At 35.3% G+C, this 17,663-nt stretch overlaps 1 protein-coding gene across 2 annotated transcripts in view; it reads left to right on the plus strand.

Annotated features, from left to right (window-relative positions):
- Nucleotides 1-17,663, plus strand: part of SCAB1 (plectin-like protein) — a 215,207-nt gene that overhangs the window by 51,029 nt on the left and 146,515 nt on the right. For both annotated transcript variants that reach the window (XM_089787925.1, XM_089787926.1), the window contains exon 4: nucleotides 16,156-16,296. In XM_089787925.1, the coding sequence (XP_089644051.1) occupies nucleotides 16,156-16,296 (141 nt within the window). The remainder of the gene's footprint in view (nucleotides 1-16,155; nucleotides 16,297-17,663) is intronic.

Raw genomic sequence — 17,663 nt, forward strand, 5'->3', positions numbered from 1 at the left:
GAAACGGGGCAAAGAAAACCTTCAGTCGTGCTTGAGACTTATTCAGTCCAGAAAACATATTTCAAAAGGTAACACTGTGCTGGACCCATGGGATGAAAAGATACATGTCTAGAAATAGAGTATAAGAATTTTCAGATAATAGATAATCTAATGATTATCTTTACATATGTAATTACAAAGAGTATCCATTACAATATATAACAATCTTGATATCATTTGGAATATCAATTACAAGGAGAACAAGAACTACAATGGTCTTCATTTAGGCTGAATATTTCCAGTGTCCAATCTTCATCCACTCCATTACTTGAGAGTAAAACACAAGACTCTGCCATACAAGTGCTAATCGTCTAGATCAAAGTTAGAAGAAGCCAATTCCAAGATATAATTATGGTAACAAGATGAAACTTTTTCAACTAAGTTTCACATATCTTTAAGATAATTCACTATTTAACTAGTTAAGATTGATCAATCAATCATTCCCAATCCTTTTACTGAAGGCTTTCCTCAAGTTCTTTTCGTTTTATCATTTTATTAGCCTACACTTGATTTTTGAAGCCTTCGAAGTCCTTATTTGCTAGTTTGAGTGTTTGTTTGGTTTGCTTTAATATTTTTGTTTCGTTCAATCTTTTGCTTTCGGTTTTCCCTTCGATTCAGTATTCTTAGGGCTTAATCATACTTATTAGTCAAAAGATATGACCATTTAAGTGCCCAAAAAGTGGGACTCTCCAGGCGCAATCACATATTTTAAATATGGATGTTATATTTCATAGTTGAATTTCAATTTTTGAAAAATATGACATAGATTCACTTTATGACATAAATTCGCTTTGGAGTTGCTTTTTAATTTTTTACTAAGTTACAATAGTGCACTATATAGCCTAATTTATTGTTGAGATTTACTTTATGTTTTATTTAAAACATCTAAGTAAAATGTTGCTTTCTAATATAATTTTACACAATATGTAAAATATATAGTGTAAATATTCTATGTTGACCCATTTAAAGTGATTTTTACTCAATAATCAATTAGACGTGCTAAATTAGATCACTTAAGTTGTTCAACTCAATAACATGTCCTTTTTTTAGATATGCTTCATGCAAATGCATCTGTAGAGTGCTATTTGCACTTGAATGTAAAAGATTGACGAAGGCAAATGCTAAGACAATTCTGTTTAAATATGTAATGGGCTACCAAGAGTCCCATTTACATGAAAACCCCCTTTTACATGTAAAAACGTCACATGTAATTTCGCTCCTAGAGTGCGATTTGCACCAAAAGGCTCCAAACATGTAAATGCTAAGTTTTTTAAACATGCAAAAGGCTCCCTAGAGTCAAATTTGTATGTAAATGAGCATTTCCAGCCAAAAACATTACATGCAAATGCTCTCCAAGAGTGCGATTTTCATTTAGTAGACAAATTGTTACATCTAAAAGCCATTTTAAAGGTATATTTTTCCAAATGCAGCCTAGGTGTTACATGTAATAGCATCTCTAGAGTTCGATTTGTACTTATACTCACAAATGCAAGCAAAATAACACATGCATTTGCATCTAGAGGGTGCAATTTTACCTTTGAGCAAAAACATTGAAGTTTAAGAGCAAAATAAAACACGTGTTTGCACTCCTAGAGTGTGATTTGCCTCCTGAATGCAAGCACATTTGTGCCCAAATGTATACAACATGCTACATGTTATTGGGCTGTAAGAGTTCGTTTTCGAATAAAAATGCCCAGAAATAACCATTTCCAGTCCATGCATTTGCATTTCTAGGAGGCATTTCGACTATGGAGTGCATGTAAATATATTTAGGGTCCACATTTTTCATCAAAAAAAGCAAAAATGCCTCGAGTTTATGCATTTCTAGGGCACATTTTTGCATCAAAACACCCAAATACATGTATTTTACCAAAACGTTTTGCATGTGAGAGAGTTTGGCCACTAGATTTTGGTGATTGCAAGTTAGAATGTCCAGGTTATTCTTAAATCCTATTTGCACCAAAAACGTGGAAAAAGGAAGTTTGCAACAAACATCTTGGTCTTGCATTGAAAGTTTGAACTTTTCAAAGGCTCGTAGTTGTTGCATGCATTTGCACTTGGAGAACCTGATTTTGGAGAAGACTTGTTCATTTCAACTTATCTTTCTTCCATTTTTTGCTCATTGCTCTCCAAGTAAGTATGAAGATTTCAACTTTGCTTGCATTTCTTGCTTGCCTTGCTATTTTGTTGCATTTCTTGGCTTTTTATTTTCCATTTGTGCAAATGTAGCCCTCAAGTTTAGCAACAAGTTATATAATAACTTTGAAACTTCATTCTTGCAAATGCAAAAGATCTATTCCATTCCAAAAACAAAATTGCATGCAAAGTGAAGTTTTGAAGTTTGTCAAGGTTTGAGTGAAAGCGAGAGTTATGTCTTTCTTTTTGTTTTTAATTTTCTTTCTTGATTTTGGAGTAAAGTTGAAGATTCTTCCACAAGAATGCAAGTGCATTTCCATGTCATCATCCTCCATTTTCACCAATTCATCCAAATGCATCCAAACTCCATATTCCCATGACATATTTCATTCGTCAAACCCCATTACATGTTTACCTCAAGTCAAAATGATGAATTTTTACTACATGTGGTTGCATTTAGAGAACCTGATTTTGGTGAAAGGTCACTCTTTTAGATACCAAAATCATCATTTTCCCCATATTCATATGCTTCCAACTTGCATTCTTGGTCGTCCCAACAAGCCCTTTGTTTTCCCACATGCAATCCACCCGCCTAAACCCGATTTTGACCATTTTTGCCCAAAAGACACGCTGCCTCATTCATTTCCAGCCACCAAATGTGTTCAATAAGTATCTAATCCATACTATGAACACTCACCTTTTATAGACCTGCCATCAATACTCAAAATTCTAAAAGTTTCGCGAATTCGATCCCATTGAAACTTTCATGTTGCAGCAAGTCAAGATATGTCAGAATTTCTGCAAAGAATAGAGACATCCAATAAAGAAGGCGTGCTTTGAATCAAAAGAAGTAGTAGTTCGTTTGGTCTCCATTTTCCCAATGGTTGTTTGATAACCTGAGTTTGTGCGGGAATGCGCCAAAAACTTCCTAAAAAAGAAGAGTTCAAGGTGCTAATAGTAAGTTGTTTCGAGTTTACATCTGGACACCATCAAGAAGGTTTTCAAAGTGTCACAGATTCTAGAATGTGCCAATCTACAAAGGATAATTCACAACAACTTGGACGAGAAAAAGATTGATTACATCAAATTTTCAAATGACAATTTGCAATTCATCTAAGAGAATACAATGATGCAGAATACAAGGGACTCTCGATCCTATGATCATGCGTAATTGCATCATCAAGTACAAGGCCTTTGCCGACAATCTACAAGATTGATACATTCAGAATCAACAACTTCAACATTGTCTTTAAGTGTTTTTCATCTTTGTAGTTGTAGAAGATGAATTGAATTTGATGCAATTGCATGTCCTCAGGACATGTAATCCAATAATTCTTCTCACCTAGTTTTATCGGGTCAAAGTGGTTGAGTCGCTCCCACCTTTTCCTCCTTTCTCTCACTTCTTTTTCCCATATAAGGAGTGCCGCCTTGATTGTAAAAATCGTATTTTATTGTATGCAAGAAAGCTTGATAAAATTGTACAAACATAACTTTGATTGTGTACTATTGATTTTGAAGAAAAATGAATACAAAGAAACAATTGGAGTTGAAGCTTTGATTTAGAGCAATTGTGGTAGTGCAAATTAGAAGCTTTGATTGTAATCTATATTTGTTATCTTTGATTCATGTTTTTATTGTGTGTTTAATAATAGAGCATAGTGAGTTAAGAAGCAATCAGAGTGAAGCTTTGACTGGGAGCGATTGTGGTGATACATAGACTAGAAGTTTTGATTGTAGCTTGTATTGTCATCTCAATTCACAAAAATTAGCTAGAATTCCCCACTCCAAGAAGTCTTTTTGTCCCAATGGTAGAGGTTATTCTTATAGAATAGATTAAAACAAGACTTAGAGGGAAACCCGTACGCTTTCAGTTAGCCTTTGAGTTGGTGTTGGTTTATTGATATCACCATTTCTAGCTATTAGATAGAAGTGTACTTAGAGATTTAATCTTGCCCATTGCTTGCTTTGCAGGTAAGTGGATTCTTTCCTGAAAGCTAAGAGGAAAGGATATTGGTAACACCCCTTACAAATCACTCAACTTCTTGCTTACATCGTGTCATACGCTGTGGCTTGTCTACCTATTTTGTGATTCGATTTGTACAAACTGTTGATTGCAAAATATCCACCCACCAATATAGACAATTCATCTTTAGTGAGAGGGGTACCTTGACATATGGTTAAAAGAGTAACCCATTTGATATTAACTATAGGGGTCTAATTACCCATATCCTAGAATGCCCTCCCCCTTGAAGAGATATCACTTCCATAATCAACAAATCTCATAGTTAAGAGCTTAAAAATCTACAACTTAATTTAAGGCTAAAAGGCTAGATTTTTAAAAGTAACCAAGAGAGTTCATAAGAACAAATCTCTTAGAACCACAAGGAAGAGCCGAGAGACCTGCAAATTTTCAGATTGAAAGATAATCACATACAACTCTGACATATCACGTGCCATATATTTGACCAAATGCCTATGCAAAGAGACAAGCACACAGAGAGTCACAAGAACTACTTGTGATAATACCTCAAAAATCTGGGAGTTCATAAAAAACATTCAAATTGCATAATCAACAAAGCGCGCATGTTAATTTACAAGGAGAAAAAAGTATATAGAGGCGTGAGCTGTCTTGGAAACTTGCCATAGGTGCTAAGTATTTCTGATGTGAAGAAAGGAGAATATTAGCTTCCACATCATGAAAACTCTCTCATTTATTGATAGCCATGTAAGGAACAAAAAGCCTCTTTTTTTGCACGACTAGGACTAGAGTAATCTCTTCGGCTCATCAACACATACATAAAAGCAAGAGGAAAGTAATTTTTGGCTGTGCCAAATTTTTACCAAACTTTTTGAAGATAAGTACATGAGCTGGGAATGCAATCTTCCCTCAGCTAAAAATCTTCCAAGCTCTAACCATAAAACACACACAGGTGGGACTTTGCAAGCCCGTAAAGAGAAGGCTTGGGAAGTTACAAAACATAGGCTTTGTTTTGATTCAATGATAGACACATATCCTTCTGACAACAAGGTGGCCAAGTGTTTGATTGAATACCTATGTGGAAAGATTATCATAAAACAAAATACGAGAGAAATGATAACAGACAATGGGGATTAGAAGTTTATTAAGCTATGAATAACATAAATATGCGTGTACAAATTGTCATTCTCAACATGGGCCCTACATGGGATGGAGTGATTGAAAAGGCTTTAGAAACTTTTGAAGTTAATATTATCTACTGTTGTATTAGCCGAGCTCCATAGTTACCACCAAAGCCAAGGGGTGCGCAATCTTGAGTATTGATAAATTAATGCAATGGGTTTAAAGAAAGAGAACATGATTTAAAACAAATACTTTGATCCAACACACAGGGAGAAGAGATTACAGGCCAAAAGTGCTTGGGGAAGCAACAGTTTACTTTAACAATTATGTATGGAGTTCTTGATCTCTACAATTGTTGAAGTGCATGGGAGGACAGATTTGTAGGTAAAGGTGGCAAATATTGAGTTGTGGAACTTGGAAAAGTGTGTAGAGGCCCACTGTCATGTTGATCAAAGGAGTTTCAAATATAACATTTTCAAATCTCGTCCAAATACTTGTTTTTTTATTTGTATGTTTATAATTGGAGACATTTAGCAATAAAAAAATTGTGGGCTTTGAATAGAAATCTTAGTTTAAAAACATTCTTGACAATAACCCAAGTTGGGGGGAAAATGAAATTTAACTACCATAAAAATGATTATGCTCGTATTTTGATTTTGAAGTGCTCTCTTCCTTATATCACAAACACGATCATGAGTCATGTAGATCTACTTGGGTTTTGGGAATTAATGGAAACATAGGAAATGCCTTGGTTATCACACATATGCTCACTATCGACTTGGTATGCGTAGGTGGTCACCCAGTGTTAGTGCGATGTCTAGAACTAGTCCTAGAATGCATGAAGGCCTACAACACGGATACTTGAGAAGTGATAGCATTAGATTGTAGGGTAATAGAGAGATTGGATCTAGTATCCATGGCTATTGTGCTTCAATTGCTGATCGTGAAGTAGTACACTGGTATCAGTAAGGAATGTGTAAAGGAACATTTTAATGCCAATAAAGATGTATTCTATAACATTCTATTCTAGAAACATAAAACTAAATATTCAAAACATTCTAATATTTACACGAGATTACAATAGATAACCATTAGATATTAAACGAAGATAATAGAAACTATCTATTATTGTAATACCCTCCCTTAATGGTTAATCTTTCCAGAGCATGAAGCTATCAAAAAGCGTAAAAGGAAGATTTTGTCTGCTCAAGGTGTTCCACACTATTCGCTGTGGGCTATGAACAGAATTGCTTAGAGAGGGCAGCTAAGCGCTTCCGACATTCAACCTTCATGTGCCCAAACTTGTGGCAATAGTTGCATTGAATGTTTTTCTTCTAGGAGTTCTACATCTGGAGCAGAGGATGTTTGCTGAGAAGATTGTTGAAACTGGCCTTTAATCCTTCTAAAAGGATTTGGCAGCAAGGGCTTGCTTTGTGGAGGTGGAGCTGGAACTGCTACTGGACTGTTGTTTCCACCTATAATGTTCAAGCAAAAGTGTGCAGAGATTAGTGAAATTCAGTTCAACACAAGAAGACATGATGTTGAGAGTCTCGATAAAATGCTCATAGGCCTTTAGTAATCTCCAAAGAGTGATAACCACAATATCCTCTTCCTCCATCTTGCGACCGATGGAAATCAACTGATCCCTGAATCCTATTTAGGTGTTCTTGGAGTGAGGTTCACTCATCCATGATAATAAAAAACAGTGTTCTTCAAGAAGAAAGCTATGCTTTTGTCAGAAGTCTCATGGAGACCTTTGAGATGTGTCCATATCTTGGCTACTGTCTTGCCGTATGAAATCTGTGAGAGCTGATCATATCAGCCAGGGATAATTTGAGAAGTATCACCACCTCTCGATTATTCAGATCCCAAGTACCTTGATTAGGACTAGGAGTAGTCAGACGCTTTGTAACACCCAAAACAAGTTGATTGGTGTTCTGATACTCAAAAATTGTGATGATCCATTGTTTCCAAGTGCCATAATTTCGACCATTGAATTTGGAGTTGTGCTCGTGTAGAATGTTTGTTAGAGATGCCATGGCATGTTTTTCAATGAAAAATGTGAAAATCTATGAATGCATGTTCTTTGAGGCAAACAAACGGAAGACCGAGAAAGTTTGGAGAGTGACCCAGAAGAGAGTTCGAAAAGCCCAAAAGGAATATGTTACTGGTTTCTGGATCTGTTGGTTCGAAAGTTGAGGCACGAAAATTAGGTACCTAGAAAAATTTGACAACCCAGTTGAGCCCTCAAAAAACCCATCAAGAATTTGAAATCAAAAAAATTTCGAAGCTCAAAAATTAGGGTTTCAAAGAAAACCCTAGTCAATAGCTATTGAAGGTCGAATTTGTAGAGAATAATGGACTTTGTAGGCCAAAACAGGTAGTTTTTATAGCAGATAAAAGATTTAATGAACCAAAAAACAACTTAGTATGCAAAAACGACCCCAAATAATGGTGTTTAGTGCACGCGGATGGGTGAAAAACGAGCGTCCAAACACCAAAAATTGGTGCCGATCAGAATTGCGAGTTGCAAACCAAAAAACTCGAGTTGAATATCAGTTTTTATGCCGCGATTTGCAAGAGAAAACAAGGCCCCATCGATTGCAGACACAAGTTGTAGAGAAATCGTTAATAGAATACGTGAGTTTGCAGATTCGATCAGGTACACGTTGGGGTAGGGTTTGCAGAACACCAAACGTGAGTTGTAGACGTGTTTGTTGTAGTTAGGAGGCAGCGAAACAAATTCAAGATTTGGAGCTCGCGATTTTTTTCTGCTCGTGGTTTCCCAGCTTGTAGAACCTCAAACAAAAAAAAAAATCTAAGACAAAACCTTTGTTTGAGAATTAAAGGATTTTGGTGCGACGAAGCAAGAATCACAGAAAAATAGTTTCGAAAATGGGAATAATGATTTTCGAAAAAAATTAAGAACTAGGCTCTGATACCATATTACAAAGTAATTGGTAAAAATTGTGCTCGTTATTAATAGAGACCGAGAGGTCAATTTATAAAACAGATTGAATGATGTTTCCATAGGAAACAATCATAAAGAATAGAAACTTTCTATTCTAGAGACATAAAACTGAATATTAAAAACATTCTACTATTTACACGATATTACAATAGATAACCATTAGATACTAAACATAGAGAATAGAAATTGTCTATTGTCGTGATATGTCTTAATAAGTTAATAGCCCAGCAAAAATTTGGCTCCTAGTGCCAAAAAGGGGAAATTACAGATGCTAAAGGTGATACATTGGTCCTTGCTAAAGGAGAATGGGGAATAAGGATTCACACATTGAAAACTAGATGTTCTTCTTCATCAACATCATATGTGAGGGTGATCAGTTCATTGATTGGGCGGAGATCATAAGTGATAGCTTGCACAGTCAACTAATGGGTCTTGAAACGAATAATCCTTTCTATATGACATCTTATCTCTTTTATGCTATCAAAGGGATGCAAAGTTGACCAAGACTGATATACGATTATGCGATATTGGTTTGCAATTTTCATCCTCAGTTACTGTTGGAGAAAAATTACCACCATGTCAAAAGGGTGAATGATGCTTTTATCATGTTGATAGTTATAGAGACGCAAGGCAATATCAGGCTCAGGCTTCCACGATAGGTAACAATGTTTCAACAGTTTGGTAGCTACTTCATCCAATTCTCGAAATTCTCTTAATTTAGATTAGCAGGTTTTGATGGATGTCCATTCACGCTCCCAAGATTTGTGGATGATAAATTGGCACTAATTGAAGTTTGTAGACAAATTAGTCAAAGTCAATAGGATTTGTTAGAACAAGAGGCATTGTTATTCAATTTCCAATTGATTATGGCCAATACGCTTGTGAATCTTATGTAGATGCAAAAGACATTGAAAGATTTATGGTTTAAATTAACTTGTACATCTATGACATGTTTCACTTTGATGGTAAGAATTTGTCATGAAGTAGCTAGGACTTTTCCTTGGATTTGATCACTTTCCTACCATAGAGGATTTTTTGGGAAGATTGCGAGGATGATTTTGAGGGTAGGAGGAGAGATTAGATGAGGCTCATAGTTAGATAGGTGACTGATTTCAAAGTAGGATTGGATGTGACAGGCATAGAGGAGGTCGAGTTAGGTCCTGTAGATCCTTTTTACTTTGAAAGGATACAGTTGCTACCATTCCTATCTATACACTGAAAATTGTTAGAGCTGAGGAAATTGACTGAGAGAACCAATGTGGTTATAAAACGAATCAAAGAGTGGGTAAAGAAGAAGAGAATAGAAGCTACAACTACTCGGTCTTTAGGAAAGGAAGTGCTTCAAATAAAAGGAATGATAACCATGCGGTCACATCTTCTTCTACAATGCCAAATCCTCCCCCTAATACAAATCATCAACATGTTATCTCAGGAAATGATGACGGGGATGAAGACCCAAGCAAAGTGCAAGATCTCACCAAGCATGTGAAGGGGATTTTACAATTAAAAGGAAGAGGTCTAAATCTAAAGGTAAGGTGACAGATACAATCATGCTAATTCCTCGTAGTGTTCCTTCTTCTCGGGATGTTTTATGATAGAAGAAATACCTATGAAAGACATAAGCAATAATGAAGAACTTGTATTCTCGGTATCAAATGTGAACATGTCTTTGAGCTCACCATTGATCAGTGCACAAGATTCCTTACAAACTTCCTCATCTTGTTTCCATAATATCTTACATAACAAGAAAATGGTGAAAGAAGTGGCGGCTCTCGATCTTAATACAGTTGCCAATATACTTCAGAATTCAGCAGAGGTCAAGAAGGAAAAGGTTATGTTAAGACTCATAGTAAATGCTTTCTCAAGAAACCTTTGTGTAGAGATAGGCAGATCTGTTGTAGATAAGAGTATGGATGAAGCTATTGAAAGTGACTTCAATGTTAGCAAGGTAGATCTCGGGCCACCATTATCTGAGATCTTTGCAATCAACATATTACAACGAGCTAAAAAGGAAAAGAGATCAAAAGAACAACTAAAAGATCAAATGCAAATGTTGATAGTGTATATTAACTCTGTGTTAGATTCTTCAAACTTAACTATAACAATTGCTTCAGCATCAACCTTATAGTTTCAGATGGAATTCTTGAGAAAAGAGTTGTTGAAAACATTCACAATTATAAAACTCACAGTCAAATGGTAGAACCGTGGATTGATGACATGATGACATAAAGAAAGAGGCATCAAATTTCGTAATGAAAGCGAAAGAGGTACATGAAAAGGCTATGCTGCAGGAACAAGAAATGGAGATGACGAAGGAACAAAAATTAGTTTGGCGGAGTTTGACTGATGAGATCCAGGACGTGTCAAAGATAAACGTGGAAACTTTGATTGCTGAAAAATTATTCAGTAATCCACAGGATAATCAATCAGAGATATGGTGCAAGAGCATAAATTGGAAAATGATAAACATTAGCCGAGGAACGAGTGAATTCGAGAAGTTAATATTATCTTGTAAGCAAATGAGGATGAAAATCTTAGAAGAAGTTATCAACACGATCATAAGTTCAACCATAGAAGAGGAGGATCAGCATATTGATTCTCAAGCTCTTTTAAACATGTTCACTGATAGGATTAATTCAACAATCGAAAATAGAGTATTTGATGCTGACGTTATGAAGAAGTTGAGTTTTGTCTTTGTCACCTTGGAAGTGTAAGAATTTGGTATAGCTTTGATACCATGTAAGAATTTGCCTTAGGGCAAAATCACTCAAGACCAAGAAGCACAATAATTAGCACAAAATAGACCAACAAAGTATGATTAGAATAACAATATGATATTCAATTGATGTTGTATTGATGTATTGATGTACAAGTACACTAGGAGTGCCTGTTTATAAAGGCCTCTAGAACGCTTCTAGAATGTCTAGGAGTTAGCAATATGATAAGCCTCACAACTAAGCACATGTCCACCAAGAGTGGATTATCCTCCATTGAGCACAGAAGTTAGTGTGATGATGAGAGGATAAGTTTACATAGGTGTGTCACGTAAAATTATGTTATAGACATCATGTGCTTAATTAGAGTGCAAACAACTATGTTGTCTACATGACAACTCAGTCAATTATTCAAACTCTAGTGTTGTAGACATCATGTGCTAAAACGGAGTTGCTAACTCTTGTGTTGTCAACATGAAAACTCATATGAGTACACAAACTCCTAGGTGTCTAACGTAATAAATAATAAAATAAGGCATTTATCCTAAGTAAATTTAAGTAAAGTGTAAATAATAATTATTTACACTAACATCCCCCTTAAGTGCAACTTGGGGGAATGCACTTAAGCTCACAAAAACTATGATGAAATGCATAATGGGTCTTGGCTACTAGGCCATGTTAGGTACCCAAATACAAATGCAATGTTGAAATGCAATAAAATTGCAATCTCTTTGAAAACGGAGAAAGGGAAAACCTCATGGGAAAAACCCTTCCCCAAAAAGAGAGATAAGTACAATAAAGAAAGATGCATGTATGGATGGAGTAATCAAGACCCCCCCATTATGACATAGATTATGCATATACAATAGAGAATCCCTCCATGAAATCCCCCCCTTAGTGAAGGATCTCCTTATGATGAGTGCTTGAAGACAAGAAAATCCAATGCCAACAAAAAACATTTCTCCCTTTTGGAAGAAGATACACCAAGTATAGGTGCAAATATGCTTCCTACCGTGGATAGGAAGATGTAGTATGGTGTGGATGCTGCCTCTGAAGTCTGCTCATATGTTGACAAGTCCTTGATGAATGTAGATGACACGAACCAATCTAGTGGATGCCGAAAAGAAGGTGGCAAACAAGGTAACATGTCCATGTATGAAGTTGAGTCAACCTCCAAAGACGATGAAGCATCCTGATGGAAAGATATGGGAAGAGAAGCAATGTCGCCTCCTCTCAAAGATGTATGCACACCCATGATAGAAGCTCTTTGATGACTGAAGAAGCTGCACCATAAAATCTGAATGAAGTTCCTCCTTGTAGGAAGAAATGGTGCCATTGGTGTAGTAGAGAATGCTCCCCAACTGATAGGAAAAATCCTCAGAAGATATGGTGTCTAAGGAAACTGGAATACAATCTCCAAAGGCTGATGTGTCTCCTCTGAAATAAAAGAGTCCTCCAACTGCTGTAAAGAAATGTCCACAATCAAGTTAGTCTCAAAAGAAAGCTCAAGTGGTTAAGGGTCAGAGTGTGCCCTCGCAACGAGTGAAGAAGTCTCCTTAAAGAGAAGATTGATGTCATCGATGATGTCTCCCACATCTTCAATGTGAGACTCTGCGAACAACCCTACTATGTCTGGAAGGAAGTCATCCCATGAAGCTGAAGTAGGAAGACATGGTAATTCTTGTTGCACTGAATCAGGAGCATCTGTGGCTTGAACTGGATCAGTAGAATCAACAGGAATATCAGGAGGTGGGATCTCATCTGGAGTTGAAGGTACTATAACTAGAGTGACTAAAGATAGAATTTCTTTTGGAAAGGGAGGAATTGTTGGATCTGTATATGCTTTCTAAAGACCTATCCAAATGTCATAAGGATCTTTGAACTTGTCAATGGCCTTAAAGCAAGAATGAGTGACACTAAAATAAATGACATCCAGAATTATTTTAACAAGTGGCTCAGTAATGGAAGAGTGCAGTTCATTGGAACATAGATAAGGAAATGCTTCCTTATGCTCTTTTCTTAGATGATCAATTATCAAGGCACTCCATTTCTGATAGTTCCTCTTTGTCAACCTCGGTTTAACACCAAACTGACATGTGAAAGAAAACTCCATGATTTCAATGCATGATTTGACACTTTATACTTTGTGTGATTACAATGGGCCACTTTGTCAAAATGGACTTAGTGAACTTTTGATTTTGCTGTTTACAACCTCTTCTTATAGTTCAAATTCGGAACTTTACAATGTAGCTTAGAAATACAACAATTTTGAAGTTTAATCTATAAGCAATACAATGCAAAATAGGACCTATTTCTGAAAGTGATATTTCTGTCCACACAAGCCTATAATTTGATTGCAGATCTAGAAAGTAGACGAAAAATTATTCACTTTGAAAAGAAATGGAACCTGATCATGTGTCTAGATGACCCTGTACTAAGCCTTTGAGGTTGCAAAAATCGGGATTTGCAATTTGCAGAAAGATTCGAGAACCAAAATCTCAAACATCTTGCACCAATGTGTAGATCACGAAATTCTACCCCAAAACAGAAAAAATTGCTCGCAAAAAGGAGTTCGTATGAAGGAGATATCGCTGTTTGAAAATCATCTCTGTAATTATTTTTCCTGACTCGCCGCCGTTGCACCTCCAAAAATCAATTAGCTCTAGATTTCACCTCAAATGTCCGATTTTGATGAAACAAAAGTTGGTTTGGGGGTTTTTTGACCTTTTGAATATGATGCTAGCATCTAATTTGTACCAGCAAGCTCCAATCTTCACTTGCAAAAAATCTCTCCTATTGGCCTGATGGCCAAATTTTTTTCGGAAAATACGTAGATCTGAAAAATAATGTAGAGAAATTGCAGAGACTGAAATAATAAAATATGCAAATCTGAAAATTAAATTCAAAGATCTAAAATGATCATACCAAATTCGCAAATCAGGGCCTTCAGGTGTTGGTTTTCAAAATTTTTTTGTCTAAAATTTGACTATGGGCCAACATAGACAAATTTATGGTTATAATTCATCGAATCGACTCTTCGGATGCAGTGGTGTTGGCTCTAAATGCTCCCAATAGCTGTGAATACTCTGGATCTAAATCGAGGTCCTTAGAGAGGTGAGGCAAGAATGGTCTCTAATGGCTATGAAATGACCCCTCTATGGCTCTGATACCATATAAGAATTTAGTATAGCTCTGATGCCATGTAAGAATTTGCCTTAGGGCAAAATCACCCAAGACCAAGAAGCACAATAACCAACACAAAATAGATCAGCAGAGTATGATCAGAATAACAATATGATATTCAATTGATATTGTATTGATGTATTAATGTACAAGTACACTAGGAGTCTTGTTTAAAAAGGCCTCTAGATTGCTTCTAGAATGTCTAGGAGTTAGCAATATGATAAGCCTCACAACTAAGCACATGTCCACCAAGAGTGGATTATCCTCCATTGAGCACAGAAGTTAGTGCGATGATGAGAGGATAAGCTTACATAGGTGTGTCACGTAAAATTATGTTGTAGACATCATGTGCTTAATTAGAGTGCGAACAACTATGTTGTCTACATGACAACTCAGTTAATTATGCAAACTCCAGTGTTGTAGACACCATGTGCTAAAATAGAGTTGCTAACTCTTGTGTTGTCAACATGACAACTATATGAGTATGCAAACTCCTAGGTGTGTAACCTAATAAATAATATAATAATGCATTTATCCTATAAGTAAACTTAAGTAAAGTGTAAATAATAATTATTTACACTAACAGGAAGGATGTGATTTGCTGGCATATCAACAAGAATTGGTTGAGATAAAAGACAAATATTTTACTTCCAAGTTAAGAATGGAGAATGTTTTTGTTTTGAGATATGAACTCTCCAGTGGTTTTCTTGATGCATATAGGGCCTACAAAGCTAGATCTATGGGTCTATCAACATAGCTAGTGATTCATAAAGATTATTTAAAGTGCAACATATTGCAAAATCTCATTCTTTATACACTTTCCTAATTTTTAATTTCAGCACTTGTCTCTTTGTTTTGTTTTGAAATGTTAATTTTGGTCTTTTGGTCAAAGTTAAGAAGTTGATTTTTTTTTCGCATAATTTATTAAGTTATTAACCTTGTTCAAGATGCGCAAAGAAGAGTTGGTTACTAATCCAGTCCTAGGTAGTTACAAGGATACATGTCTATATAAGGGACAAAATGTTATTGGAAAAGGACTTTTAGGCACTTATTAAATCAAAAGGCACTTATGATATAGGTTCACAAAAAATATACAAAACAAGTTTTGGAAAGTATATACGATCTTGTTCTTGTATTTAACATACTTCATTGGATTATTGGTACGAGAATATGATTGCTTTTACTATATGTGCTCATGTTCATGAAGGCAATTTGTCAAGTAACCGATTTATGTTAAATGAACTTTGTAATGGTAATTTATAAGTGTTCACATGATGTTGAATCCGTGTTTGTTAATGGTTGTTCATGAGCATAGCTTTAGTTCCCATTGACAATATTCAATAAATAAATTGAAGCTGCTGAAACTGTTTGTATGTACGTTAATAGCAGCTTCTCAATAAATCTGCTTACCTACACCAGGCAATTTTTTTGGTGTTATGTGTTGATGAGGAGTTGTGTTTTGTGCTTACATGCTTAACATTGTGACCTAAGGTTTAATTGTATAATTCTGCAAGTTGGTTAAAGTTTGTGTGGTTAGGTCACAAATGATTCACTCCCCCCGACCTCTCAGTTGTGTGGTGTTGCTACTTCTTACTGTAGCAACTTCTGATCTTATTTGGCTATTGAAAAGTGAAATGATCCTTTCTGTATATGACCTTAAAAGAGTGTCATATATAGATTGCAAGATCTTTGCCTTTAGATGGGTTTGACATTCTCTCTAAAAATGTTATGGTTTGGGTAATTTTTGAACTTTGTAAGAGGAAAGATGAAATTATTGATGCCTGGCCAAATAATAATACCACCTTCAAGCTGGAGAAATTCTTGTGTGTCTTTTATTCATCATTCATTTTTTCATTATCTGGCTGACAGTCAATGATGTTTTAACCATATTATTTCATATATAATTCTTATTTGGACCTACAATTTCTGTAGTTACATGTCCTTAGTGATTAAATAAATTTCACACTCAAGGAAAAGTTTACATATGTAGTTTTTTTATTTACTAATGCCAGGCATCAGATGAAGCAAGAAGAATGGTTGAAGAAGCGAGAGCTGTGGCTCATGCAGAAATTGAAAGTGCTAGAGCAGCTGCACTTCGGGTTGAACAAACCTTACTGGAACAAGAAAATTTATGGAAAAGAACAGAGAAGCAGGTACGTATATGAAGTGGACATTCACAAATTGTTTTCTACGTTAAATAATTTTTTTTTTTTACAACAGCCATGATAATGAGGTACCATTCAAAGCTAGTTAACTGTATTTGAATAAATTAGGTTAAGCTTAGGAAAACGAAAATGCTCCCTTACATAGATGCTTTATTGCTGAATTGTTTTCATAACTGAAACTTGGTGAAATCTGAGAAGCAGAAATTCTGAGTATATATTTTAGCTTTCATTTGATGTTATTGTAGATTTTAGGTATTAAGTAATCTCTGTTGAATAAATGTCTATTGGTTATTAGTAATAAAATTATGTCATGTCAGAATAAATGATTGATTTGTGTATAAGCCAATGATTCTTGTTATTGCTTTTGTAACCTTGCGTGCGGAAAATGAAAAATGTAGTTTTTCTGTATAATTTTGAGGCAAACTTATCAAAATGAGGTCCAGGGACATTGAGAGTTTGTTCAGACTCATTGAGTCCTGCTGCTCAGATTTGACTGTTTAAATTAATTGAAAAAACTAAAAATCATTAAAAAACTAAAACTGAAGACAGTAAAAGATGCCTAGAACACTTATATGCAAGCATAACAAGGAGAAAAACAGAGAATTGAAGCAAAATCTAGCATGCATAATAGAAGAACATGTTAATTAAATTGAGCTTTAGCAGATTTGTAACAGTCTACAGTGCATGTCAAGCAGCTGTTTGTCCATTTAATCGAATTTGAAGAGGTATTTTTTTATTTTTTTAATTTTTTTAATTTTTCATTTACATTTGTTATTATTATTATTTTCAATTCATAGAAATGAGAAATAATACAGGGAAAATATAAGAAACTTTATTCCTTTCATTTTCCCTTATTTTTCTTGTTTCTTAATTATATTTTTTTTATCTCTTTTAATCTACACACACTAAATGTTTTTCTGAATTTTTATCTCTTTTTATCTACAAACCATAAATGTTAATTAATAGTTTCTTTATATGCACTTGTAACCTTCTTGCATAAATTGAGATGTCGGCACCAGTTAGAAAAGACCTGAGTTTGAAACATACCACCTTAATTAATAGTTTCTTTATATGTACTTGTAACTTTCTTGCATAAATTGAGATGTTGGCACCAGTTAGAAAAGACCTGAGTTTGAAACATACCACCTTAAGGGCTAAGAATGTGGACTTGGCTTGTCACTATAGCAGTTTGAAAATTAGCAAGGGAGGCATTAATCCCTATGAATTTCATCTCCACGAAGTGCCACTTGAAGTTATGTACAAGGTAAATTCTTGGATAGAGTCCTTTGAAGAAGAAAAATAGCTAAAAATGATACATAGAGAAGAGATTACAGCCATAGGCCAAGGTTAAGGAG

This window comes from Cupressus sempervirens, chromosome 6, assembly GCF_028749045.1.
Source record: "Cupressus sempervirens isolate cs-2001-9-10 chromosome 6, ASM2874904v1, whole genome shotgun sequence".
NCBI classification, from domain to species: Eukaryota; Viridiplantae; Streptophyta; class Pinopsida; order Cupressales; family Cupressaceae; genus Cupressus; species Cupressus sempervirens.